At 49.3% G+C, this 25,804-nt stretch overlaps 2 protein-coding genes across 2 annotated transcripts in view; one reads left to right on the forward strand and one right to left on the reverse strand.

The window, feature by feature from the left end:
* Positions 1 to 25,804, reverse strand: part of LOC137308623 (zinc finger protein 721-like) — a 158,254-nt gene that overhangs the window by 33,139 nt on the left and 99,311 nt on the right. The window contains 1 exon segment of the mRNA XM_067977231.1: positions 8,384 to 8,892. Coding sequence (XP_067833332.1) covers positions 8,384 to 8,892 — 509 coding nt within the window.
* On the forward strand, positions 19,006 to 23,392 carry LOC137308578 (zinc finger protein 229-like). The gene is made up of 2 exons (XM_067977193.1): positions 19,006 to 19,065; positions 20,662 to 23,392. The coding sequence occupies exon 2, from the start codon at positions 20,666 to 20,668 to the stop codon at positions 21,989 to 21,991; it is 1,326 nt and encodes a 441-aa protein (XP_067833294.1). The 5' UTR covers positions 19,006 to 19,065; positions 20,662 to 20,665; the 3' UTR covers positions 21,992 to 23,392.

Consider the following 25,804-nt stretch of genomic DNA (forward strand, 5'->3'; position numbering starts at 1 on the left):
AGATCCAGAACCCTCTGAGTGAAGAAATTCCTCCTCATCTCAGTCCTAAACGGCCGACCCCTTATCCTGAGACTATGCCCCCTGGTTCTAGACTCTCCAGCCAGGGGAAACAGCCTCTCAGCATCTACCCTGTCAAGCCCCCTCAGAATCTTATGTTTCAATGAGATCACTTCTCATTCTTCTAAACTGCAGGGGGTTTCGGCCCATTCTACTCAATCTTTCCCCATTGGACAACCCTCTCATCCCAGGAATCAATCTAGTTTCCCACCTCCTGGCCTTGTCGCCTACTCGGGCACTGGACAGTGAGCAAAGACCATCATGCACTCTGATTTTGGCCAAGCTGACAGTTCTGGGCTCTTTCGTTGTTCATTCTTTTAACCAAATTCTGTCCCGTTACCGAGTAATCCAGGGTTTCAAGTCCATTCTTTTAGTCTTCCTTAAAAACAGGTATTAAAAGTCCATAGTTGAAAAGTCCAAAATCCTTTAAATGACACCTTGGAGAGGGACAGAGTTAATCCTCTTGTTTTAGCCACCAAGCCTCTTAAGTCAGCAAGTCTTAGTAAAAGTTTAAGCTACAAAGCCCTGCTTTTCCCGTTCCCCTAAATTAGAGAAGGCCGAGAGAGGGCACGAGGCGTTTCAAGAATCGTACAGCACAGAAGGAGGCCATTTGGCCCATCGTGCCGGTGCCGGCTTTCTGAAGGAGCTATCCGATCAGTCCCACTCCCCCTGCTCTTTTCCTCAGAGCCCCGCAAAAAAAAAGATCTCAAGTGTTAGGAAGGAGAGAAAGTTGGAAGAGAAACTTTACAGAACTTTTGAAGCGACGAGAAGGGAAACCCAGATCTCGTCGGTAAACGCTGGCCGATTTAAGAACCACGGAGCGTCTAATCGAACGGAAGGAAAATTCCTGAAGTGAACGGGTTACGTCTGTGAACCCAGAGGCAGTAAAGAACGCGGAGAGATAACGTACGTCGAAAGGTTTATGAGGATGCGGAGAGAGACGAGAAGGACCACAGGCAGTGACTCGCCAAGACCAACCCCCACAGGAGAAGCAGGCCATCGCTGAAGGCGGCAACTGTTGTTTTATCCGGGAAAGGGGCCGTTATGCGTTTTAGAGGAATAGCCGAATGCCGAGACCGGTCAGTCTCATGTTGTAATCGTAACCTTGCTGAGCCGCACAGTAATCTCCGACATTGACTATCAACTAAATGGTACAATTTTAACGGGGGTGCAGGAACACAGAGACCTGGGGGTGTATGTACACACAAATCTTTGAAGGTGGCAGGACAAGTTGAGAAGGCTGTTAAAAAAAGCATATGGGCTTTCTAAATAGAGGCATAGAGTGCAAAAGTTTTATTGAACCTTTATAAAACACTGGGTTAGGCCACAGCTGGAGTATTGTGTCCAATTCTGGGCACCGCACTTTAGGAAGGATGTCAAGGCCTTAGAGAGGGTGCAGAGGAGATTTACTAGAATGGTCCCAGGGTAAAAAAGGAGAAACTGTTTCCAGTGGCAGGAGGGTCGGTAACCAGAGGACACAGATTTAAAATAATCGGCAAAAGAACCAGAGGGGAGATGAGGAGACGTTTTTTTTTAACGCAGCGAGTTGTGATGATCTGGAACGCGCTGCCTGAAAGGGCGGTGGAAGCAGATTCAATAGTAACTTTCAAAAGGGAATTGGATAAATACTTGAAAGGGGAAAAATTTACAGGGCTATGGGGGAAAGAGCAGGGGGAGTGGGACTAATTGGATAGCTCTTTCAAAGAGCCGGCACAGGCACGATGGGCCGAATGGCCTCCTTCTCGTAGAATCATAGAATTTTACAGCGCAGAAGGAAGCCAGTCGGCCCACCGTGCCTGTGAGGGCTCTTAGAAAGTGCTGTCCAAATTTAATCCCACAATCCCAGCTTTTTCCCCATAACCCTGCAGATTAGTCCTCTTCCAGTACGTGTCCAATGGCCTTTTGAGAGTTCCTGTGGAATCTGCTCCCACCGCCCTTTCAGGAAGTGTGTTCCAGATCATAACAACCCTCTGTGTGAAAAACATTCTCCTCATTTCCCCTCTAGTTCTTTTGCCAATTATTTTAAATCTGTGACCTCTGGTCCCCGACCCACTTGCCAAAGGAAACAGCTTCTCCCTATTTGCTCTGTCAAAACCCCTTCATAGTTTTGAATACCTCGATTAGGCCTCCCCTTAACCTTCTCTGCTCTGAGAACAACCCCAGCTTCTCCGATCTCTCCACATAACTGAAGTCCCTCATCCCTGGTATCATCCTGATAAACCCCCTCTGCACCCTCTCCAAGGCCTTGACATCCTTCCTAAAGTGTGATGCCCAGAATTGGACACAATACTCCAACTGAGGCCTAACCAGTGATTTGTAAAAGTTTAGCCTGACTTCCTTGTTTTTTTATTCAGTGCTCCGATTTACAAAGCCAAGTATCCCATACACTTTCTTAACCTCCTTATCAACTTGCCCTGTCACCTTCAAAGATTTGTGAATATTCACCCCCAGGTCCCTCCGCTCTTGCACCCCCTCAAAATAGAACCATTAGATTATACTGTCTCTCCATGTTGTTCCTCTCAAAGTGCATCTGCCGTGTGTCTGCCCATTTCACCAGTCTGTCTGTATCCTCCTGAATCTGCTACTATCCTCCTCACTAATTATTATGTTGCCAAGTTTTGTATCTTCTGCAAACTATGAAATTGTACTCCCTATACCCAAGTCCAGGTCATTTATCTATAACACGAGAAGCAATGGTCCTAAAACCGATCCCTGGGAGACCCCACTGCAGACTTCTCTCCAGTCAGAAAAACATCTGTTCACCATTACTCTCTGCCTCCTATCCCTCGCCAATAATGTTTATCACCGACCCTTTAATCCCATGTGCTTCTATTTTCCGAATAAGTCTGTTATGTGGAACTTTATCAAGTGCCTTTTGAAAGTCCATATATCCAACATCTACTGCACTGCCTTCATCAGCCCTCTCTGTTACTTCATCACAGAACTCAATCAGCTTAGTCAGACCCAATTTGCCTTTAACAAACCCATGCTGGCTGTCCCTTATTAACCCAAGCTTCTCCAAGTGAGAATTAATGTTGTCCTGTGTCCCGGGCCCGGCCCCCCGCCCCGTCCCGGGCCCGGCCCCCCGCCCCGTCCCGGGCCTGACATTTGTCATAAACCTTTTTCTGTGCTGTAAGATTCTATGACACCTCGCTGACACTTGTCAGTAAGCAAACCCCAGCTAAAGCTGAAATGTTGTGATTATAGTTAAGAACCACGCACTCATTGTAAACTCTCAGTACTTACCCCCGTGACAGTGTTGGTCTTTATCTCATGCGTAGCTTGATCTTTCGACGTCTTTGGGGAAAACAAAACGCACGAGCCCCTCTCGTTCTCCTCTGTGCATTTGGTCCTGCTCTTTATCATTATCGATCTGTAATTGAAATAAATCCCGTTTAATGTTTCCCTTTGTGTGTGTGAGTATCGGTACAGACAAGGTCTGGAGTATCCCCGCAGACAATGTGTAGCTTCCTCTGCTGCCAGTGCCAGTACTGAGGGAGCGCTGCACTGTCGGAGGGTCAGTGCTGAGGGAGCGCCGCACTGTCAGAGGGTCAGTGCTGAGGGAGCGCTGCACTGTCGGAGGGTCAGTGCTGAGGGAGCGCCGCACTGTCGGAGGGTCAGTGCTGAGGGAGCGCCGCGCTGTCGGAGGGTCAGTACTGAGGGAGCGCCGCACTGTCGGAGGGTCAGTGCTGAGGGAGCGCCGCACTGTCAGAGGGTCAGTGCTGAGGGAGCGCCGCACTGTCAGAGGGTCAGTGCTGAGGGAGCGCTGCACTGTCGGAGGGTCAGTGCTGAGGGAGCGCTGCGCTGTCGGAGGGTCAGTGCTGAGGGAGCGCCGCGCTGTCGGAGGGTCAGTACTGAGGGAGCGCCGCACTGTCGGAGGGTCAGTGCTGAGGGAGCGCCGCGCTGTCGGAGGGTCAGTGCTGAGGGAGCGCCGCGCTGTCGGAGGGTCAGTATTGAGGGAGCGCCGCGCTGTCGGAGGGTCAGTGCTGAGGGAGCGCCGCACTGTCGGAGGGTCAGTGCTGAGGGAGCGCCGCACTGTCGGAGGGTCGGTACTGAGGGAGCGCCGCACTGTCGGAGGGTCGGTGCTGAGGGAGCGTCGGAGGGTCGGTACTGAGGGAGCGCCGCGCTGTCGGAGGGTCGGTGCTGAGGGAGCGCAGAGCTGTCGGAGGGGCAGTACTGAGGGAGCGCTGCGCTGTCGGAGGGTCAGGACTGAGGGAGCGCCGCACTGTCGGAGGGTCGTTACTGAAGGAGCGCCGCACTGTCGGAGGGTCAGTACTGAGGGAGCGCAGAGCTGTCGGAGGGTCAGTACTGAGGGAGCGCTGCGCTGTCGGAGGGTCAGGACTGAGGGAGCGCCGCACTGTCGGAGGGTCAGGACTGAGGGAGCGCCGCACTGTCGGAGGGTCAGGACTGAGGGAGCGCCGCACTGTCGGAGGGTCGTTACTGAAGGAGCACCGCACTGTCGGAGGTGCCGTCTTTCGGATGAGATGTTAAATCGAGGGCCCTGTCTGCCCCTCTCAGGTGGATGTAAAAGATCCCACAGCCACTATTGGAAGAAGAGCAGGGGGGAGTTCTCCCCGTGTCCTGGGGCCATTATTAATCCCTTGACCAACATCCCTAAAACAGATGATCTGGTCATTATCACATTGCTGTTTGTGGGATCTTGCTGTGCGCAAAATGGCTGCTGCATTTCCTGTATTACAATGGTGTCTACACTTCAAAAGTACTTCATTGGCTGTAAAGTGCTTTGGGACGTCCCGAGGTGGTGAAAGGCGCTATATAAATGCAGACCTTTCTTTTTGCCAGTTTACCACAATGAATGGGTAAATCTCTGACCCTCCCTTTTATATTCTGCCACCAAACCCCACCCCTTCATAAAATATAAATTCAACCGCTTCCAATTCTCATAATAAATGGTGACTGAAAGAGGAACATAAGAACTAGGAGCAGGAGTAGGCCATTCGGCCCCTCGAGCCTGCTCCCCCGTTCAATCAGATCGTGGCTGATCTTCCACCTCAACTCCACTTTCCCGCCCGATCCCCGTATCCCTTGATTCCCCCAGAGTCCAAAAATCATCGATCTCGGACTTGAATATACTCAACGACTGAGCATCCACAGCCCTCTGGGGTAGAGAATTCCAAAGATTCACAACCCTCTGGGTGAAGAGCAGAGCAATTGACAGTGGGGGTGGCGGGGAGAATGAACCGGGAGCAGGAGGAGGCCATTCAGCCCCTCGAGCCTGCTCCGCCGTTCAATCAGATCACGGCTGATCAGTATCTTAACTCCATCGCCGAACAATCTCAGTCTTGAACGTTCCAACTGACCCCCGGCATCCACAGCCTTTTGGGGGGGGGGGGGGGGGGGGGAAGAGAGTTCCAGATTCCCACTCCCCTCTGTGTGAAGAAGTGATTCCTGATTTCCCCCCCTGAACAGCCTGGCTCTAATTTTAAGGTTCTACCCCCTTGTTCTGGACTCCCCCCACCAGAGGAAATCGTTTCTCTCTATCTACTTTATCAAATCCCATTATCATTTTAAACACCTCAATTAGATCACACCTCAATTTCCTAAAGTCAAGGGAGTTACAAAAGCCTGGTTCCCTGCAACCTGGCCTCGTAATTTAACTCTTTACGCCCTGGTATCATTCTGGCGAATCTGCGCTGCACCCCCTCCGAGGCCAAAAAGTCTTTCCTGAGGTGCGGTGCTCGGAATTAAATGCAGTAGCTCCAGATGGATACAGGACTGCAGAAGATCACTGAGGGAGAACGGGGTGAGGCCATGGGGCGGTGGTGTTGGTGGAGCGGGGGGGGGGGGGGTTTGGAAGGCGAGGATGAGGATCTTGAAATGGGATTAGAGCAGAGAGCTCCTGGTGGAGAGTCAGTGCAGTGGGCCGAACGGCCGCCTTTTGTGCGGTCATTTCAATGATAAAATAAACTAATATCCAAAGGGATCTACTCAAGGATGGAATTTCGCCAATCCCTGAACAGTCCCAGTAAAACACAGGTTTTTTGGTGGTGTTTCTCTGACTAAATGTTATATCCGTAGAAACAAAATCAGATATCCCAATCCGAGCTCCCTCCGAATACTTTCCCCTCGAGCCCAGTACAAAGTTCCACTTCCAATAGGCCATCATGTCCCAGGGACCAGAAACACCAACTTGTGATCTGGGATAGTGACCCCGGGATGAACTATGAACCCCTTTCTCCTGTTGTGGTTTCCACCGGCAAAAATAGCCCTGATCTTCGGGGACCACAGACACTCGGGTGGAAAATTACAAATCGAGTTTGCTAAGCGGTGAGCTTAACGGAGGCAAGATTTGAACACTTCGCAATTCGACAGTCCTTTGTGTAATTCTCGGCGCGTGTTCCAGAACAGGGACGGTAAGTGTCCTTCAGCAGTTCTCTAAAGAAAAGTGAGAACATCCACACCCGTTACGTTAGGCTGGCCCATTCCTCTGAGCACAGAGTGGGACAGGCGCAGGGCACACGCTCAGCTGTCCAATGCGTGGACAGGGAACCCTGGGGAGGGGGGTGTCAGAGGTCAGTCCTACTGGTGACACACAAGGGGGGATCAGAGGTCAGCCCCTCTGGTAACAGACACAAGGGGGGGGTCAGAGGTCAGGCCCTCTGGTGACAGACACAAGGGGGGATCAGAGGTCAGGCCCTCTGGTGACAGACACAAGGGGGGATCAGAGGTCAGGCCCTCTGGTGACAGACACAAGGGGGGATCAGAGGTCAGGCCCTCTGGTGACAGACACAAGGGGGGATCAGAGGTCAGGCCCTCTGGTGACAGACACAAGGGGGGATCAGAGGTCAGGCCCTCTGGTGACAGACACAAGGGGGGGGGGGTCAGAGGTCAGGTCCTCTGGTGACAGACACAAGGGCGGGGGTCAGAGTGCCCTGCTTCAATAAGTCTCAGAGGAATCAACGGTCAGAAAAATTATATGTCGTCTGCGAATAGGGACAGTGTTGTGTGATTTGTTATTTTCCATGTTACTATATGATCATTACTGAATGAAATGTACATCACTGCAAAGCATTACTCCCTTCATTCATTTACTGTTTGTAAAATAAATCCGACGATTTTAAGCCACGAAGTTGTGCCAAACTTTAACAAATCACTGGTTAGGCCTCAGCTGGAGTATTGTGTCCAATTCTGGGCACCGCACTACAGGAAGGATGTCACGGCCTTAGAGAGGGTGCAGAGGAGATTTACCAGAATCTGTGCCGGGGATGAGGGACATCAGTTCCATGGAGAGACCGGAGAAGCTGGGGTTGTTCTCCTGAGAGCAGAGAAAGTTATGGGGAGATTTGATGGAGGTGTTGAAAATCATGAGGGGGTTTTGACAGAGTAAATAAGGAGAAACTGTTTCCAGTGGCAGGAGGGTCGGTAACCAGAGGACACGGATTTAAGGTGATCGGCAAAAGAGCCAGAGGGGAGTTGAGGAGAATGTTTATAACGCAGCGAGTTGTGATGATCTGGAATGCTCTGCCTGAAAGGGCGGTGGAAGCAGTTTCAATAATAACTTTCAAAAGGGAATTGGATAAATACTTGATGGGGAAAAGAATTCAGGGCTATGGGGAAAGAGCAGGGGGAGTGGGACCAGTTGGATAGCTCTTTCAAAGAGCCGGCACAGGCACAATGGGCCGAATGGCCTCCTCCTGTAAAGTAATATTTACTATGATTCTAAGTTGAAACATGATACCAATCTCCTCCTGCCTGATACAAATGAACCCCACAATCACCGACATCAGTCTCCCCCTGTCTGATATAGCGCCTTTATATAGTGCCTTTAAAACATCTCCAAGACGCTTCACAGGAGCGATTATCAAACAAAATTTGACACCGAGCCACGTAAGGAAATATTAGGACAGGTGACCAAAAGCTTGGACGAAGAGGGAGGTTTTAAGGAGCGTCTTAAAGGAGGAGAGAGAGAGGCGGAGTGGTTTAGAGAGAGAATTCCAGAGCTTAGGGCCCAGGCAGCTGAAGGCACGGCCGCCAATGGTGGAGCGATGAAAATCGGGGATGGGCAAGAGGCCGGAATTGGAGGAGTGCAGGGAATCAAGAGGAAAGCAATGTAACAGCCCAAGCAAGATTAAATTCAGTTCCTGTTATTCATACTGTCAGAATGAACATGGTTCAGTCCTGGATGTGATTAACAGCAGAATCCAACCCCTGCATCACAGGTGAACTCGCTGGTGTCTCAGCAGGTGGGATGAACAAGTGAATCCCTTCCCACACATGGAACATTTAAACCACCTCTCAAAACACTGATTGTTCAACAGATCCTCTGAACTTTTAAAGCTCTTCTCACAGTCAGAACTGTCCTTAGTGTGAACTCGCTGGTGTGTCAGCAGGTGGGACAATTGAGTGAACCCCTTCCCACACACGGAGCATCAAAACAGCCTCTCTCCAGTGTGAACTCGCGAGTGCATCAGTAGATGGGATGACTGAGTGAATCCCTTCCCGCACACGGGGCAGGTGAAGGGCCTCTCCCCGGTGTGAACTCGCTGGTGTCTCATTAAATGGGATGCCCGAGTGAATCCCTTCCCGCACACGGGGCAGGTGAAGGGCCTCTCCCCGGTGTGAACTCGCTGGTGTCTCATTAAATGGGATGCCCGAGTGAATCCCTTCCCGCACACGGGGCAGGTGAAGGGCCTCTCCCCGGTGTGAACTCGCTGGTGTCTCATTAAATGGGATGCCCGAGTGAATCCCTTCCCACACACGGGGCAGGTGAACGGCCTCTCCCCGGTGTGAACTCGCTGGTGTGTCAGCAGGTGAGAAGACCAAGTGAATCCTTTCCTGCACACGGAGCAGGTGAAGGGCCTCTCCCCGGTGTGACTGCGTTGATGGCTTTCCAGCTCAAACGGGGAATTGAATTCCTTCTCACAGTCCCCACACTGATAGGGTCACCCTCCGATGTGGCTGCACTCGTGTCTCAACAGGCCGGGCGATTGGCCGAAGATGCGTTTGCACATGGAGCACGTGTGCGGTCTCTCACTGCTGGGATTGGTGCTTTTTCTTTCCACATTCAAAGGTCGATGATATTCAGGACCTGATGAATTGAGTGACTCGGTCAGATCTTGACGTGATCTTTGGTTTGAGTTTCCCGTCTGCACATCCTCCCCTTCTAATACCCCGTGATTTACAAAATCATCACTTCAAGTACAGGTTAGAAATTCAGAACAGATAATTCTAGTTTATATAGAACATTCTGTCCACCTCCTGAGCTGTAAATTCCCCCTGTCTGACACACTCTCTCCAACCTTTCTGTCTTAAAATCCACATTCATCAAGTAAGAAATAGGAGGAGGAGGAGGCCATTCGGCCCCTCGAGCCTGCTCCGCCATTCAATCAGATAATGGCTGATCTTCTACCTCAACTCCACTTTCCCGCCCGATCTCCATATCCCTTGATTCCCCCGAGAGTCCAAAAATCTATCGATCTCAGTCTTGAATATACTCAACGACTGAGCATCCACAGCCCTCTGGGGTAGGGAATTCTAAAGATTCACAACCCTCTGAGTGAAGAAATTCCTCCTCATCTCAGTCTTGAATGGCCGACCCCTTATCCTGAGACTATGCCCCCGAGTTCTAGACTCTCCAGCCAGGGGGAACAGCCTCTCAGCATCTCCCCTGTCAAGCCCCTCAGAGTCTTGTATGTTTCAATAAGATCACCTCTCATTCTTCAAAACTCCAGAGAGTATCGGCCCATTCTACTCAATCTCTCCTCATAGGACAACCCTCTCATCCCAGGAATCAATCCAGTGAACCTTCAGCGAAATGATGGACGGTGTCGTCGACAGTGCTATCAAGTGGCACTTACTCACCAATAACCTGCTCACTGATGCTCAGTTTGGGTTCCGCCAGGACCACTCGGCTCCAGAACTCATTACAGCCTTGGTCCAAACATGGACAAAAGAGCTGAATTCCAGAGGTGAGGTGAGAGTTACTGCCCTTGACATCAAGGCAGCATTTGACCGAGTGTGGCACCAAGGAGCCCCAGTAAAATTGAAGTCAATGGTAATCAAGGGGAAAACTCTCCAGTGGCTGGAGTCATACCTAGCACAAAGGAAGATGGTAGTGGTTGTTGGAGGCCAATCGTCTCAGCCCCAGAACATTGCTGCAGGAGTTCCTCAGGGCAGTGTCCTTGGCCCAACCATCTTCAGCTGCTTCATCAATGACCTTCCCTCCATCATAAGGTCAGAAATGGGGATGTTCGCTGATGATTGGACAGTGTTCAGTTCCATTCGCAACCCCTCAAATAATGAAGCAGTCCGAGCCCGCATGCAGCAAGACCTGGACAACATCCAGGCTTGGGTTCATAAGTGGCAAGTAACATTTGCGCCAGATAAGTGCCAGGCAATGACCATCTCCAAAAAAAGAGAGTCTAACCACTTCCCCTTGACATTCAACGGCATTACCATCGCCGAATCCCCCACCATCAACATCCTGAGGGTCACCATTGACCAGAAACTTAACTGGACCAGCCATATAAATACTGTGGCTACGAGAGCAGGTCAGAGGCTGTGTATTCTGCGGCGAGTGACTCACTTCCTGACTCCCCAAAGCCTTTCCACCATCTACAAGGCACAAGTCAGGAGTGTGATGGAATACTCTCCACTTGCCTGGATGAGCACAGCTCCAACAACACTCAAGAAGCTCGACACCATCCAGGACAAAGCAGCCCGCTTGATTGGCACCCCATCCACCACACTAAACATTCACTCCCTTCACCACCGGCGCACTGTGGCTGCAGTGTGTACCATCCACAGGATGCACTGCAGCAACTCGCCAAGGCTTCTTCGACAGCACCTCCCAAACCCGTGACCTCTACCACCTCGAAGGACAAGGGCAGCAGGTACATGGGAACAACACCACCTGCACGTTCCCCTCCAAGTCACACACTATTCCGACTTGGAAATATATCGCCGTTCCTTCATCGTCGCTGGGTCAAAATCCTGGAACTCCCTACCTAACAGCACTGTGGGAGAACCTTCACCACGCGGACTGCAGCGGTTCAAGAAGGCGGCTCACCACCACCTTCTCAAGGGCAATTAGGGATGGGCAATAAATGCTGGCCTTGCCAGCGACGCCCACATCCCATGAACAAATATAAAAAAAGGGGGCAGGCCATGTTAGATTTAATAATGAGTAATGAGCCAGATTTAGTTAATATCCCAATGGTGCATGAACATTTATCTAATAGCGATCATAATATGATCGAGTTCAACGTTGTGTTTGAAAGGGAGAAATCTGTATCAACGACTAAGATTCTAAATTTAGGTAAGGCCGACTTCACCGGGATGAGACAGAGACTGCCCACAGTAAACTGGGCAAATCTGTTAATGGGTAGAACGACAGAAGATCAGTGGGAGGTGTTCAAAAAAGAATTTAACGTGATACAGAACCGGTTTATACCCCCAAGGGGCAAGAGCTCTGCTTGCCAAAAAAAACAGCCATGGACAACAAGAGGAAAGGGACAATATAAAACTAAAAGAAAAAATACAAAAATGCAAAAAACAGCACAGATCCTGGCAACTGGGAGAGATACAAAGAACAGCAAATGGTGACAAAACAGATAGTAAGAGCTACAAAAAGGGAGTATGAAAAGAATCTTGCAAGGGATATCAAAATCACCACAAAAAATTTTTACAATTATATTAGGAAAAAGAGGGTGGTCAGGAGCAATGTGGGCCCCTTAAAAACTGATAATGGTGATATTGTAAATGAAAATAAGGAAATGGCAGAGACATGTTAAATAATTACTCTGCTTCAGTATTTGCAGTAGAGGAAGAGGAGAGCATGCCGGACACCCCAAGGAAACTAATTTTGAATCAGGGACGGGGAATCACCATAATTAATGTAAGCAAATTAACAGTAATGAAGAAAATAATGGCACTAAAGAGTGACAAATCCCCAGGACCAGATGGTTTCCATCCCAGGATTTCAAAGGAAGTCGGTGAGCACATTGCAGAAGCCCTAACTATAATCTTTCAATGTTCTCTCGATTCAGGAACTGTCCCTCTAGATTGGAAAATTGCACGTCATTCCGCTATTTAAAAAAGGAGGGGGAAACCAGGGAATTATAGACCAGTTAGCCTAACATCTGTTGTTGGGAAATTACCAGAGTCTATAATTAAGGATAGAGTGACTGAACACTGTGAAAATTTTCAGCTGATCAGAGAGAGCCAGTATGGATTTGTAAAGGGCAGGTCATGCTTGATGAACCTGATTTAATTTTTTGAAGAGGTGACTAAAGTAGCGGACAGGGGAATGTCCATGGATGTTGTTTATATGGACTTCCAGAAGGCATTTGATAAAGTCCCTCATAAGAGACTGTTAGCTAAAGTTGAGGCTCATGGAATTGAGGGCAAATTATTGACCTGTTTGGGAAATTGGCTGAGCAGCAGGTGACAGAGAGTAGGGATAATGGGCAGGTACTCAAATTGGCAGAATGTGACCAGCAGTGTCCCACAGGGATCTGTGTTGGGGCCTCAACTATTCACTGCATTTATTAACGACTTAGATGATGGGATAGAGAGCCACATATCCAAGTTTGCCGATGACACAAAGATAGACAGCATTGTAAGCAGTGTAGATGGAAGCATAAAATTACAGAGATATTAATAGATTAAGTGAATGGGCAAAACTGTGGCAAATGGATTTCAATGTAGGCAAGTGTGAGGTCATCCACTTGGATCTAAAAAGGATAGATCAGAGTACTTTCTAAATGGTGAAAAGCTCGAAACAGTGGAAGTCCAAAGAGACTTGGAGGTCCATGTACATAGATCATTAAAATGTCATGGACAGGTACAGAAAATAATCAAAAAGGCTAATGGAATGCTGGCCTTTATATCTAGAGGACTAGAATACAAGGGGGTAGAAGTTATGCTGCAGCTATACAAGGCCCTGGTTAGACCACACCTGGAGTACTGTAATAAAAACAGAAAATGCTGGAAAAGGTCAGCAAGTGAAGCAACATCTGTGGAAAAAGAAACAGAGATAACGTTTCAGGTCGAAGGCCTTTCGTCAGACCTGGAGTACCGTGTTCAGTTCTGGGCACCACACCTTAGGAAGGATATATTGGCCTTGGAGGGGAGTGCAGTGTAGATTTACTAAAATGATACCTGGACTCCAAAGGTTAAATTATGAGGCGAGATTACACAAACTAGGGTTGTATTCCCTCGAATTTAGAAAATTGAGGGTTGAGTTGATCAAAGTTTTCAAGATATTACGGGGAACTGATGGGGTAGATAGAGAGAAACTATTTCCACTGGTTGGGGAGTCTAGGACTCGGGGACACAGTCTAAAAATTAAAGCCAGGACTTTCAGGAGTGAAATTAGGAAACATTTCTACACGCAAAGAGTGGTAGAAGTTTGGAACTCTCTTCCACAAACGGCAGTTGATGCGAGCTCAATTGTTAATTTTAAATCTGAGATTGATAGATTTTTGTTAACCAAAGGAATTAAGGGATAATGGGGCACAGATCAGCCATGATCTCATTGAATGGCTGAACAGGCTCCAGAGGCGAAATGGCCTCCTCCTGTTCCCATGGTGAGTGTGTGAGGATTAATGGCGGCCCGCGGCTCCCAGCGTGCTTCGCGCGGGTGAAACCCCTCTATCTGTTGGTGGGGAACCCAGGCTCTCTTGTTAGCGTCCATTTTATTTATTATTGATCCGCTCCAGGGTCTCCATTCCACTCGCCCATTTTAATCGGGATGACAGAAACCACCGATAATTTACAATCAATGCCAGTTATAACCACCCAGCCCGCAGCTGAACAATTCCCATCCCTCTGGCCGGAGACCCGCGCGCATGCTCAGAAGAGAGCGGCCGCGAAATGGCGTCGGTGCGACGAGGCCGGAGCAGGTAGGAGAGCGCGGGCGGGCGAGGAGGTCAATAAAACCTGAGTAAGGCTGCTCCTCTGGATTTATCAACATCGATTGCGGCTTCAGGCATCGAATAGGATCCTTTGGCCCCCGTATGCGTCCGGCCAGACGGGAGCAGCGGGGCTTTCTCTCGGGTGACAGGCCTGAGTTACCCTGGTAACCAGCCGCCATCTTGTTAGAGGAAGGAGAGCAGTGTGCAACATGGCGCATGCGCCGCTGGTGGTGGGGGGACAAAGAGTGGGCGGGGCTTTCAGGGTCCCAGTGACCAGGAACAAAGAGTGGGCGGGGCTTTCAGGGTCCCAGTGACCAGGAACAAAGAGTGGGCGGGGCTTTCAGGGTCCCAGTGACCAGGAACAAAGAGTGGGCGGGGCTTTCAGGGTCCCAGTGACCAGGAACAAAGAGTGGGCGGGGCTTTCAGGGTCCCAGTGACCAGGAACAAAGAGTGGGCGGGGCTTCAGGGTCCCAGTGACGAGGAACAAAGTGGGCGGGGCTTCAGGGTCCCAGTGACCAGGAACAAAGAGTGGGCGGGGCTTCAGGGTCCCAGTGACCAGGAACAAAGAGTGGGCGGGGCTTCAGGGTCCCAGTAATTGGAACAAAGAGTGGGCGGGGCTTCAGGGTCCCAGTAATTGGAACAAAGAGTGGGCGGGGCTTCAGGGTCCCAGTGACTGGGAACAAAGAGTGGGCGGGGCTTCAGGGTCCCAGTGACTGGGAACAAAGAGTGGGCGGGGCTTCAGGGTCCCCGTGACTGGGAACAAAGAGTGGGCGGGGCTTCAGGGTCCCAGTAATTGGAACAAAGAGTGGGCGGGGCTTCAGGGTCCCAGTAATTGGAACAAAGAGTGGGCGGGGCTTCAGGGTCCCAGTAATTGGAACAAAGAGTGGGCGGGGCTTCAGGGTCCCAGTAATTGGAACAAAGAGTGGGCGGGGCTTCAGGGTCCCAGTGACTGGGAACAAAGAGTGGGCGGGGCTTCAGGGTCCCAGTGACTGGGAACAAAGAGTGGGCGGGGCTTCAGGGTCCCAGTGACTGGGAACAAAGAGTGGGCGGGGCTTCAGGGTCCCAGTAATTGGAACAAAGAGTGGGCGGGGCTTCAGGGTCCCAGTAATTGGAACAAAGAGTGGGCGGGGCTTCAGGGTCCCAGTGACTGGGAACAAAGAGTGGGCGGGGCTTCAGGGTCCCAGTGACCGGGAACAAAGAGTGGGCGGGGCTTCAGGGTCCCAGTGCCTCATTTATTTTACTCTCACTCTGCTCACAGCGGGTTTCTCACCATTCTCTCCCCTCCTGAAGCCGCTGACTCGCGCTGGGGTTACGGATCAATGGATGACACTCACACGCCAGGTACCCTTATAGGTGTCAACACTGGTTCAGTGGTAGCACTTGTGCCTCTGAGTCAGAGGGTTTAAGACCAACTTTTAAAAAATTCTTTCATGGGATGTGGGCATCGCTGGCGAGGCCGGCATTTATTGCCCATCCCTAATTGCCCTTGAGAAGGTGGTGGTGAGCCGCCTTCTTGAACCGCTGCAGTCCGTGTGGTGACGGTTCTCCCACAGTGCTGTTAGGAAGGGAGTTCCAGGATTTTGACCCAGCGACGATGAAGGAACGGCGATATATTTCCAAGTCGGGATGGTGTGTGACTTGGAGAGGAAGATGCAGGTGGTGTTGTTCCCATGTACCTGCTGCCCTTGTCCTTCTAGTTGGTAGAGGTCGTGGGTTTGGGAGGTGCTGTCGAAGAAGCCTTGGCGAGTTGCGGCAGTGCATCCTGTGGATGGTACACACTGCAGCCACAGTGCGCTGGTGGTGGAGGGAGTGAATGTTTAGGGTGGTGGATGGGGTGCCATTCAAGCGGGCTGCTTTGTCCTGGATGGTATCGAGCTTCTTGAGTGTTGTTGGAGCTGCACTCATCCAGGCAAGTGGAGAGATTCCATCACACTCCTGACTTGTGCCTTGTAGATGGTGGAAAGGCTTTGGGGAGTCAGGAGGTGAGTCACTCGCCGCAGAATACCCAGCCTCTGACCTGCTCTCGTAGCCACAGTATTTATATGGCTGGTGCAGTTAAGTTTCTGGTCAATGGTGACCCCCAGGATGTTGATGGTGGGGGATTCGGCGATGGTAATGCCGTTGAATGTCAAGGGGAGGTGGTTAGACTCTCTCTTGTTGGAGATGGTCATTACCTGGCACTTGTCTGGCGCGAATGTTACTTGCCACTTATGAGCCCAAGCCTGGATGTTGTCCAGGTCTTGCTGCACGCGGGCTCGGACTGCTTCATTATTTGAGGGGTTGCGAATGGAACTGAATACTGAACACTCCAAAGAGTCTTGAGCACAAATAGCTGGGCTGACATTTCAGTGCAGTTCTGAGGGATGAGACTTTAAACTGAGGCAGGCCCCATCTGCCCTCTCAGGTAGGATGTAAAAGATCCCACAGCCACTATTGCAAAGGCAGGGGAGTTCTCCCCTGGTGTCCTGGGCCAATATTCATCCCTCAACCAACATCGCTAAAAAGCTGGTAATAACTGGTCATTATCTCATTGCTGTTTCTGGAACGTGGCTCTGCACAAATTGGCCACCACGTTTACTACATTACAACAGTGGCTACGCTTCAAAAATACTTCAATTACAGCAAAGCGCTTTGGGACAAAAGGCAAGTTCTTCTTCATTCTCCGAGTGTGGATCAGACAGCGAGTGTCAGAAAGATATTCAATCTGTGTCACCCCCCACCACTGAAATAGTGCAGCATCAGTCCCTGAGTATATTAACGAGCACAGGGGACATGCTGAATCTGCAGATCAACTACGTCCCTACTCCAATGGGCCCTCAGACACGCTCTGATCCAGTCCCACTGTTCTACTGATTAAAGATTCAATTGTAAGAACAAGACCTCTATCTGCCTGAGTTCCCTGAACCCTGCCAGGCTCACCGTCGTCCCCAAATAACCGTAGATGGAGGCCATTGTTATCTGTATTGGCTCCCAAACTAATCCCTCTGCTCCACTCTTACCAAAACCCTGTATCTTGCTCTGCTTCAAATGTTTATCTCCCTGTGGCAAAGCATTCCCTGTTCCAACAATCTCTGAGTGAAGACATTTCTCTCAACCCCTACCCTCACTCTTTTAGTGACTATTTTAAATTGATGACCCCTCATCACTCACTCCCTAACCAAAGGAAACACTCTGTCCCTATTCACTCTGTCAAAATCCTTCATAATTTTTGAACAACAACTCAGTTAAGGAGGAGGAGTGTGAAATATTGGATGGGATAAACATAGTGAAGGAGGAAATATTAAGGGGATTAGCATCTTTGAAAGTAGTAAAATCGCCAGGCCTGCAGTTGTCGGGCTAGAGGAGGTTACAGAGATATGGAGGGGTGAGGCCGTGGAGGGATTCGAACATGAGGATGAGAATTTTAAAATTGAGGTTTTGCTGGCCCAGTGAGCACAGGGGCAATGGGTGAACGGGACTTGATGCGATTCAGGATACGGGGCAGCAGAGTTTAGGATTAGCTCATGTTTATGGAGGGTGGAAGATGGGAGGCCGGCCAGGACAGCATTGGAACAGTTGAGTCCGGAGGTAACAAAAGCATGGATGAGGGTTTCAGCAGTAGACAGACTGAGGCAGGGGCGGAGCAGGGCGATGTTACAGAGGTGGAAGTAGGCGGTCTTAGTGATGGGGAGGAGATGGGGTTGGAAGCTCAGCTCAGAATCAAATCGAATGTCAAGGATGCGAACAGTCCAAAATCCTCTATTAAATCTCCCCTTCTCTGCTTCAGTGGAAATAGTCCCAATGTCTCAAATCTCTCCTTGTAACTATAGATTCCTATCCCTGATATCCCAATAAATTATTCTCTATGTTGTCTAAGACTTTAATCCATGAATCAAAGCTGCAGAAGGGGCAGGCGACTTGTAGAATGAGTTGGATGAGATCTGTCAGTGGGCAGATCAAATTTAACCCTGAAAATATGTGACATCTCACACACTGGCAGTTAAAATGGACTGGATAAGCTCATAATCTAGGCTGACACTTGAATATAGTGCTGATGGAGTGCTGCACAGTCAGAGCTGCCATCTTTCAGATGAGACCTTAAACCTAGCCCCGTCTGCGCTCTCAGGTAGATATAAAAGGTCCCATGACACTATTCGAAGAAGAGCAGGGGAGTTATCCCTGGTGTCCTGGCCAACATTTATCCCTCAACCAACACCATCAAAAACAGGTTATCTGATCAGTTATCTCATCGCTGTTTGTGGGATCATGCTGTGTGTAATTTGGCTGCAGCATTTCCTATATTACAACAGTGGCTACACCTCAAAACGACTTAATTGTCTGTGAAGCGCTTTGGGACATCCTGAGGTCGTGAAAGGCAAGACTTTCTTTTTTCTTTTCCATAAACGGCCGCAGAGGGCAGCCTTCTACAGAAATAAACGAGGCCCAATAAATTTACCTGAGTCAAAAAGCAAAATACTGCCGATGTTGGAAATCTGAAATACAAACAGAAAATGCTGAAAACACAACAGCAGGTCAGACAACATCCGTGGAGAAAGAGACAGTTAATGTTTCAGGTCGATGACCTTTCATCAGAAATGTTTTTGAGTGCTAGGTCTGAACTGAACTTGGGGCAGCCAGTGAGCAGTTCAATGTAACTGGAGGTGGTATGTAGGGCAATGTATCAACTATCATCATTGAAATAAAGGAACATTACCAACTGTTTCAATGAAAAAACATTTCTGACGAGGAAGCTGGCGGGAGTGGGTCGTGACCTTGTGTGGCGCTGGGTGACCCCTTTTCGGCCGTAAATTTTCTATGGATTACCCAGAGCCCTCCAAGCAACTCAAACTCCTGCATATGCGGGGGCTGGGGACTCTCAAATTTTTCTTTCCCTGTTTACTTGAGTTTTTAAAAAAATGACCCCAGCGACGGTCATGTACTAATGGCGGCGTGCTTACCCACACTGCCCAGCGCTCCAGAAACCGCTCTATATCCCGCCCCGGGGGAGGGGGAGGTGTGGGGTTTTGCTGCGGAGGGTGCGCATGCGCTCCGGGGAAGCGGCTGCGGAGAGTACGCATGCGCCCCCCGGGGGGACCTGCCGCGGAGATTGCGCATGCGCCGCGGTGCCTCCTGTTGGCGATCCGTTGCTCCTGTGAGTATCGAGCGCGACAAACCGGCGGGGGAGGCGGGGCTTGAGGGGAGGTTTTCAAATTGTGACAACATTTGATTTTATTCTTATTTTTGAAGTGTTTCGATGGCTGAATTGAACTAATTATCACCGTGTGTTTCCTGACGACGGTTGGGGTTCGTTAGATTGGGAGGGGGAGGGGGGGGGAGGGCTGGGCCGGTGGCTCGACGCGATGGCGTCATCACGCCGCATCGTGATTGACGTGCGACTCGACCAATAGGAGGAGAGAGCAGGCGCTGGAGGACCGAGCGGGGGCAGCTGGTCCTCCAACCAATGGGAGCGCGGAGGGGGCGGGCCGCCTGCTGTGCGGGGAGCTGGTGACTTCCTGGTTCTGTGCTGTGGAGATGCCGGTGATGGACTGGGGTTGACAATTGTAAACAATTTTACACCAAGTTATAGTCCAACAAATTTATTTTAAATTCACAAGCTTTCGGAGGCTTCCTCCTTCCTCAGGTGAACGATGTGGAAATGAAATCCTCGAAATGAAATCGCATTTATAATTCACAGAACAATGCTTGGTGATTACAGACAGTCTTTTCAACTGCCCGTTGCCAAGGCAATCAGTGTGCAGACAGACAGGTGTTACCTGCAAGGTCTCCGAATATACAAATCACCAAAAAAAAACAACAAACAAACAAAAAAAGGACAGTGTCTTTATCTCTGTCCTTAAAAGGACAGTGTCTTTCTTTCTGGGATGTGCTTCCAGTTAAAGGGATAGTGACCGTTGCAGACTGTATGGAAGAGGCTACTTGTCGTGCCTCTTCTATACTCTGTAATATGGCAGTGAAACCTGTCTATTTTAGTGGATTTAGCCTTTCTAAAATGTCTTAATGTTTAAAAAATCTTCTGAACTTTTGCAGTCGGTGACACAAGATTTCATTAAATCTGCAGCATTTGGTGACAAAAGTACTGTTCTAAACTTTCCCCCTGCCTTTAAATCCCTGTCCACGACAGACCAGCAAAGTTGCAGGTTCCATCCCTGGTCTGCGCTGAGTGGGCTGATCTCAGCTGCGACAAATAGACTCTGGATTTCTGTGTGACGATTCACCAGGACAGTTCCTGGGCTGCAGGGGCTGGGCTGTGAGGAGGGAGTTGGTTCACATTAAGAGATTAAAGGAGGGGGAATCTGATTGAGGAGTTTAAAATGACTCGGGGGAGACCTGACAAACTGGAGAGGGGCGCCTCTCCCGTCTCGAGGGGAATCCGGAACAAAGGGCAGGATCGGAAAATTAGAACCCGGCCGGTTAGAAGGGAAACTGGAAATATTTCTTCACACAGAGGGTTGCGAGGATGGGGAATGCACTGCACCAGAGGTCCAGAGACTGGGAATCAATTGTGGTGCTGAAATGGGAAATGGATACTGACTTGGGAAGTAAGAGGATTATGGATGAAGGGAGGAGAATTGGGATTAAAAAGGTAAAAAGGGCTGGCTTGGGGAACAAAATGGCGGAGCAGGCTCAATGGGCCGAATGGCCTACTATACAGAGTGATGATGGAGGATTTACAGCTTGGGAGGGATGAGAGAGGAACGATTGTTCTGAATTTATATCCTGTACTTAGAATAATGACAGATCTGACCGAGTCACTCGATGCATCAGGACCTGAATATCGTCAGCCTTTGAATGTGGAAAGAGAAATGTTTGTCTGTTCTGTCTGTGGGAAAAGATTTCAAACATCACTACGGCTGGAAAATCACGGAGACACACACACCCGAGTGAGAGTGTTCCAGTGCTCTGAGTGTGGAAAGAGCTTTAACCAGTTACACAGCCTGAAGCAACATCGCACCATTCACAGCGGGGAGAAACCGTACACGTGTTCTGTGTGTGGACGAGGCTTTAACCGATCGTCCAACCTGGAGAGACACAAGGGCAACCACACCGGGGAGCAACCGTATAAATGCGAGGACTGTGGGAAGGGATTCAATTACCCGTCTGAGCTGGAAACTCATCGACGCAGTCACACCGGGGAGAGGCCGTTCACCTGCTCCGTGTGTGGGAAGGGATTCACTCGGTCATCGGCCCTGCTGACACACCAGCGAGTTCACACCGGGGAGAGGCCGTTCAGCTGCTCCGTGTGTGAGAAAAGATTCACGCAGTCATCCGCCCTGCTGACACACCAGCGTGCTCACACGGGAGAGAAGCTGTTTAAATGTTGCGTGTGTGGGAAGGGGTTTTCTCAGTCAGCACACCTGTTCAGACACCAGCGGGTTCACACTGGGGAGAGGCCGTTCTCCTGCTCCGTGTGCGGGAAGAGATTCACTCAGTCGTCCAACCTGCTGACACACCAGCGAGTTCACACTGAAGAGAGACCTTTCAAGTGCCCGGACTGTGGGAAGAGCTTCAAAAGCCCCAATGAACTGAAGATCCATCAGCAGACTCACACTGGAGAGAGGCCGTTCGAGTGCTCTCACTGTGGGAAGCGGTTCGGACAGTCCTGTGACCTGCTGAAACACCAGCGAGTTCACACCGGGGAGAGGCCGTTCACCTGCTCCGTGTGTGGGAAGGGGTTCACTCACTCATCCAACCTGCTGACACACCAGCGCGTTCACACCGGGGAGAGGCCCTTCACCTGCTTCGTCTGCGGGAAAGGATTCACTCGGTCGTCCAACCTGCTGAAACACCAGCGAGTTCACACTGACCAGAAACCTTTTAAGTGCCCATACTGTGGGAAGTGTTTTAAAAGCTCTGAGGAGGTGATGGTGCACCAGCCCATTCACACCGATGAGAGGCCGTTCAGCTGCTCTCGCTGTGGCGAGAGGTTTAAACAGCTGTCCAACCTGCTGAGACACCAGCGACTTCACACCGGGGAGAGGCCGTTCACCTGCTCCGTGTGCGGGAAGGGATTCACTTGTTCTTCCAACCTGCAGAGACACCAGCGAGTTCACCAGTGACTGCAGGGGGTTGGATTCTGCTGTTATCGCTGCTGTTAATCACATCCAGGACTGAACCATCTTCATTCTGACAGTTGGGGTTTGTTTCTGATGTTAAACTCCAGCCCAGTTATTGGGGTTAATAATATTCTGGATATGTCAACTAAATTTGTTTTAAACAGACAATGTGTTGAATGCTGGATGTTGCTGAGATAAAACAAAACTTTAAGAATCACTGTCTGTGATCTTTCTCCTTGATTCAGGGACTCCCGGTTGAAATTATTTTAAAATAAAATAATTAACATTTGACATCAATCTGAAACTAATCTTCAGTGCAAGATCTACATTTCAGGTCTGTATCAGACAGGAGGAGATTGGTGTCAGTGAGTGTGGGATTGGTTTATATCAGACAGGAGGAGATTGGTGTCAGTGAGTGTGGGATTGGTTTATATCAGACAGGAGGAGATTGGTTTCGACCCCTCACATTGTAAGGGTCCCTTTGTTAAAAGTAAGGCCGTAAGGAAAATGGGAGGGGAGGTTGTAAAAGCGGAGCTGACCTGGATGGAGACCTATGCTTCAGCACTGACTTGTGGGGGTTGATTGGCCCAAAAAATAGTGAGCCCTTCTGACAATTGGCTCACTCAAAAACGGAATCTTTTCTTGTATTTGGTACGAGCAGCAATCTTTCCTCATCTCTGTGTGTTAATCAGAAGACGCCGTTCTGTTCGTCGGTTAGAACTTTTACCCAGCGGGTGTGAGAGGTATCCTTGACCAGTTCAAGGTAGCTTTAAGGACAGAGTGTAAGAGGGTTGAAGCTAGCTTTTGGCAGAGCGAATAAGTGTGCCACGTAATTACGAGCAGTCTGAAATCGGGAGGGAGGAAGGCAGCTCAGTTATTGTCACTCGCGTGTCGGGTGGGTTCAGTCCGAACCACGGATCCAAGTGAAGCAGGTAGCCCCGCCGCAAGTGGGTGCATCGACCCAACACCCTTCAGAAGCTGACGCCGGCATCCCAGGGAAGGAAGAAGATTGAACTGAACCAGAGCGCTGGTGAGGATGAGGCCGCGCAAGCTCTGAAGGCAGGTAGTCGCAGGGGAACTTAAGCTAATTGATAGACGGGCTCTTCGAAGCTGTTAACTTGTCAGCTATCGGAATTAGCGTGGAAAGTAATCTCACCAATTTATAACCTCAGACTCTGGTCACTGCTGTAGTTAATACTCAGCGTGCATTAGTATTACTGATTTACACTAAATAGCCTGTCTAACTTTGCTACTCCTTTTGTTAAGTAACTCAGTCCATTAACGATTTGCTGCTCAACTGCTCGATAACTCTGGTTACATTTATACTTGTCTAGTAAGTGTCCGTGTGCCCAACTTTAACTATAAGTTGTCATTTGTAACCAATAAACAGTGTTTAGAGCGTGATTTGTAGTCTGGTTTCTTCCTTGGTGATTTGTCAAGAAAAGGAAGAACTTTCATTTCTGTAGCCTCTTTCACATCCTCAGGATGTCCCAGAGTGCTTTACAGCCAATGAAGTACTTTTTTTTTTGAAGTTGTAGTCACTGTTGTAACTTAGGGTTAATTCCCTCACTCACTCAGCAGCTTGAGGGGAACCTAATCGGGGGTTTAGTAAATTAGATTCATCTTGATCCGAACTGGGTTAAACGTAAGGCCGTTTGGGGAGTCAGGAATCATTCACCTGTAGACCGATGCTGGCAGGTTAAACCCCAGACAATTCCTCGGGTGTTAAAGCAGGGAATTAAGGATTTGTCTGGTTCCTCAACGTAGGATTATCGGGATACTGAAACTCAGCTTTCTTTTTACATTAACTGGGGGCTCGTCTGGGATTTGACTCTCCCAAGATTTTGGGGGGTTGGCAATATTAGGCTGTGATTAACCTTTTAAATGTAATTTGGTGCCTTGAACCAAGGCACAAGTGAGTTGCAACACAATTTTGGCTGGAAAAAAAAAATCAAAGGCTGAAGTACTGGTACAATTTTGGGTTGTGTTTGCTGCATAGTCATTGTGTTAGCTAAGCCAGAAGCTGAATAGAAAGTAAAGGGTTAACAACACAAGCAGCTTGCAGAGTTGCACAGAATTACGTAGAATGTACAGCACAGAAACAGGCCATTCGGCCCCACTGGTCCATGCTGGTGTTTATGCTCCACACGAGCCTCCTCCCTCCCCTCTTCATCTCACCCTATCAGCATATCCTTCTATTCCTTTCTCCCTCATGTGTTTATCGAGCTTCCCCTTAAATGCATCTACACTATTCACCTCAACTACTCCTTGTGGGAGCGAGTTCCACATTCTCACCGCTCTCTGGGTAAAGAAGTTTCTCCTGAATTCCCTATTGGATTTACTGGTGAATATCTTATATTTATGGCCCCCTAGTTCTGGTCTCCCCCTTGCAAGTGGAAACATCTTCTCTACGCCTACCCCATCAAACCCTTTCATAATCTTAAAGATCTCTCTCAGGTCACCCGTGAGAAAGGGGCGGAGCGAGCCCGAACACCTGCAGTTTTACAAGTCCCGAGTCTCCTGAACCTTAAGTAGATTAAGCAGATTCAGCAACAACCCTGACACCAAAAAAAAAACCAAAGCTTGCGTCGTCCCTGTGGGATGAGGGGCTTCCCCGGGTATGATCCAGTCTCGTCTTGTGTGGTGGGAAAATAAACAATCCCATTAGTGGAGGGGATAACAGAAAAAAGCTAAGAGGTGAGAAGCAGGACGCAATGAGTCCATTTGACCTCGTAGAAACAGATGTGAGCAGGTGTGTGACTGCCGTCTCAGCTGCCTGTATTCCTGTGCCCATGTTACTGGTGTAAATTGGAAACTCCCCGGATAGGGGACACGATGGTGGCATTGTAAGCAGTGCAGATGAAAACATAAAATTACAAAGCGATATTGATAGATTAGGTAAATAGGCAAAACTGTGGCAAATGGAATTCAATGTCGACAAATGTGAGGTCATCCACTTTGGATCAAAAAGGATAGAACAGGGTACTTTCTAAATGGTAAAAAGTTAAAAACAGTGGATGTCCAAAGGGACTTAGGGGTTCAGGTACATAGATCATTGAAGTGTCATGAACAGGTGCAGAAAATAATCAAGAAGGCTAATGGAATGCTGGCCTTTATATCGAGAGGACTGGAGTACAAGGGGGCAGAAGTTATGCTGCAGCTATACAAAACCCTGGTTAGACCGCACCTGGAGTACTGTGAGCAGTTCTGGGCACCGCACCTTCGGAAGGACATATTGGCCTTGGAGGGAGTGCAGTGTAGGTTTACTAGAATGATACCTGGACTTCAAGGGTGAAGTTACGAGGAGAGATTACACAAATTTGGGTTGTATTCTCTAGAGTTTAGAAGGTTAAGGGGTGATCTGATCAAAGTTTATAAGATATTAAGGGGAACAGATAGGGTGGATAGAGAGAAACTATTTCCGCTGGTTGGGGATTCTAGGAGTAGGGGGCACAGTCTAAAAATTAGAGCCAGACCTTTCAGGAGCGAGATTAGAAAACATTTCTACACACAAAGGGTGGTAGAAGTTTGGAACTCTCTTCCGTAAACGGCAATTGATACTAGCTCAATTGCTAAATTTAAATCTGAGATAGATAGCTTTTTGGCAACCAAAGGTATTAAGGGATATGGGCCAAAGGCAGGTATATGGAGTTAGATCACAGATCAGCCATGATCTTATCAAATGGTGGAGCAGGCACAAGGGGCTGAATGGCCTCCTCCTGTTCTATGTTCCTACGATCCCAATACAACAATATGGCGCCGTTAACGTAACAAAACGTCCCAAGGCGCTTCCAGTGCTGACAACACAGCAATCAA

Source organism: Heptranchias perlo, unplaced genomic scaffold, assembly GCF_035084215.1.
Source record: "Heptranchias perlo isolate sHepPer1 unplaced genomic scaffold, sHepPer1.hap1 HAP1_SCAFFOLD_134, whole genome shotgun sequence".
In the NCBI taxonomy this organism is placed as follows: Eukaryota; Metazoa; Chordata; class Chondrichthyes; order Hexanchiformes; family Hexanchidae; genus Heptranchias; species Heptranchias perlo.

Coding starts and splice junctions, on each gene's coding strand:
- LOC137308578 (XM_067977193.1), top strand. CDS start 20,666: ATGACAGATCTGACCGAGTCACTCGATGCATCAGGACCTGAATATCGT.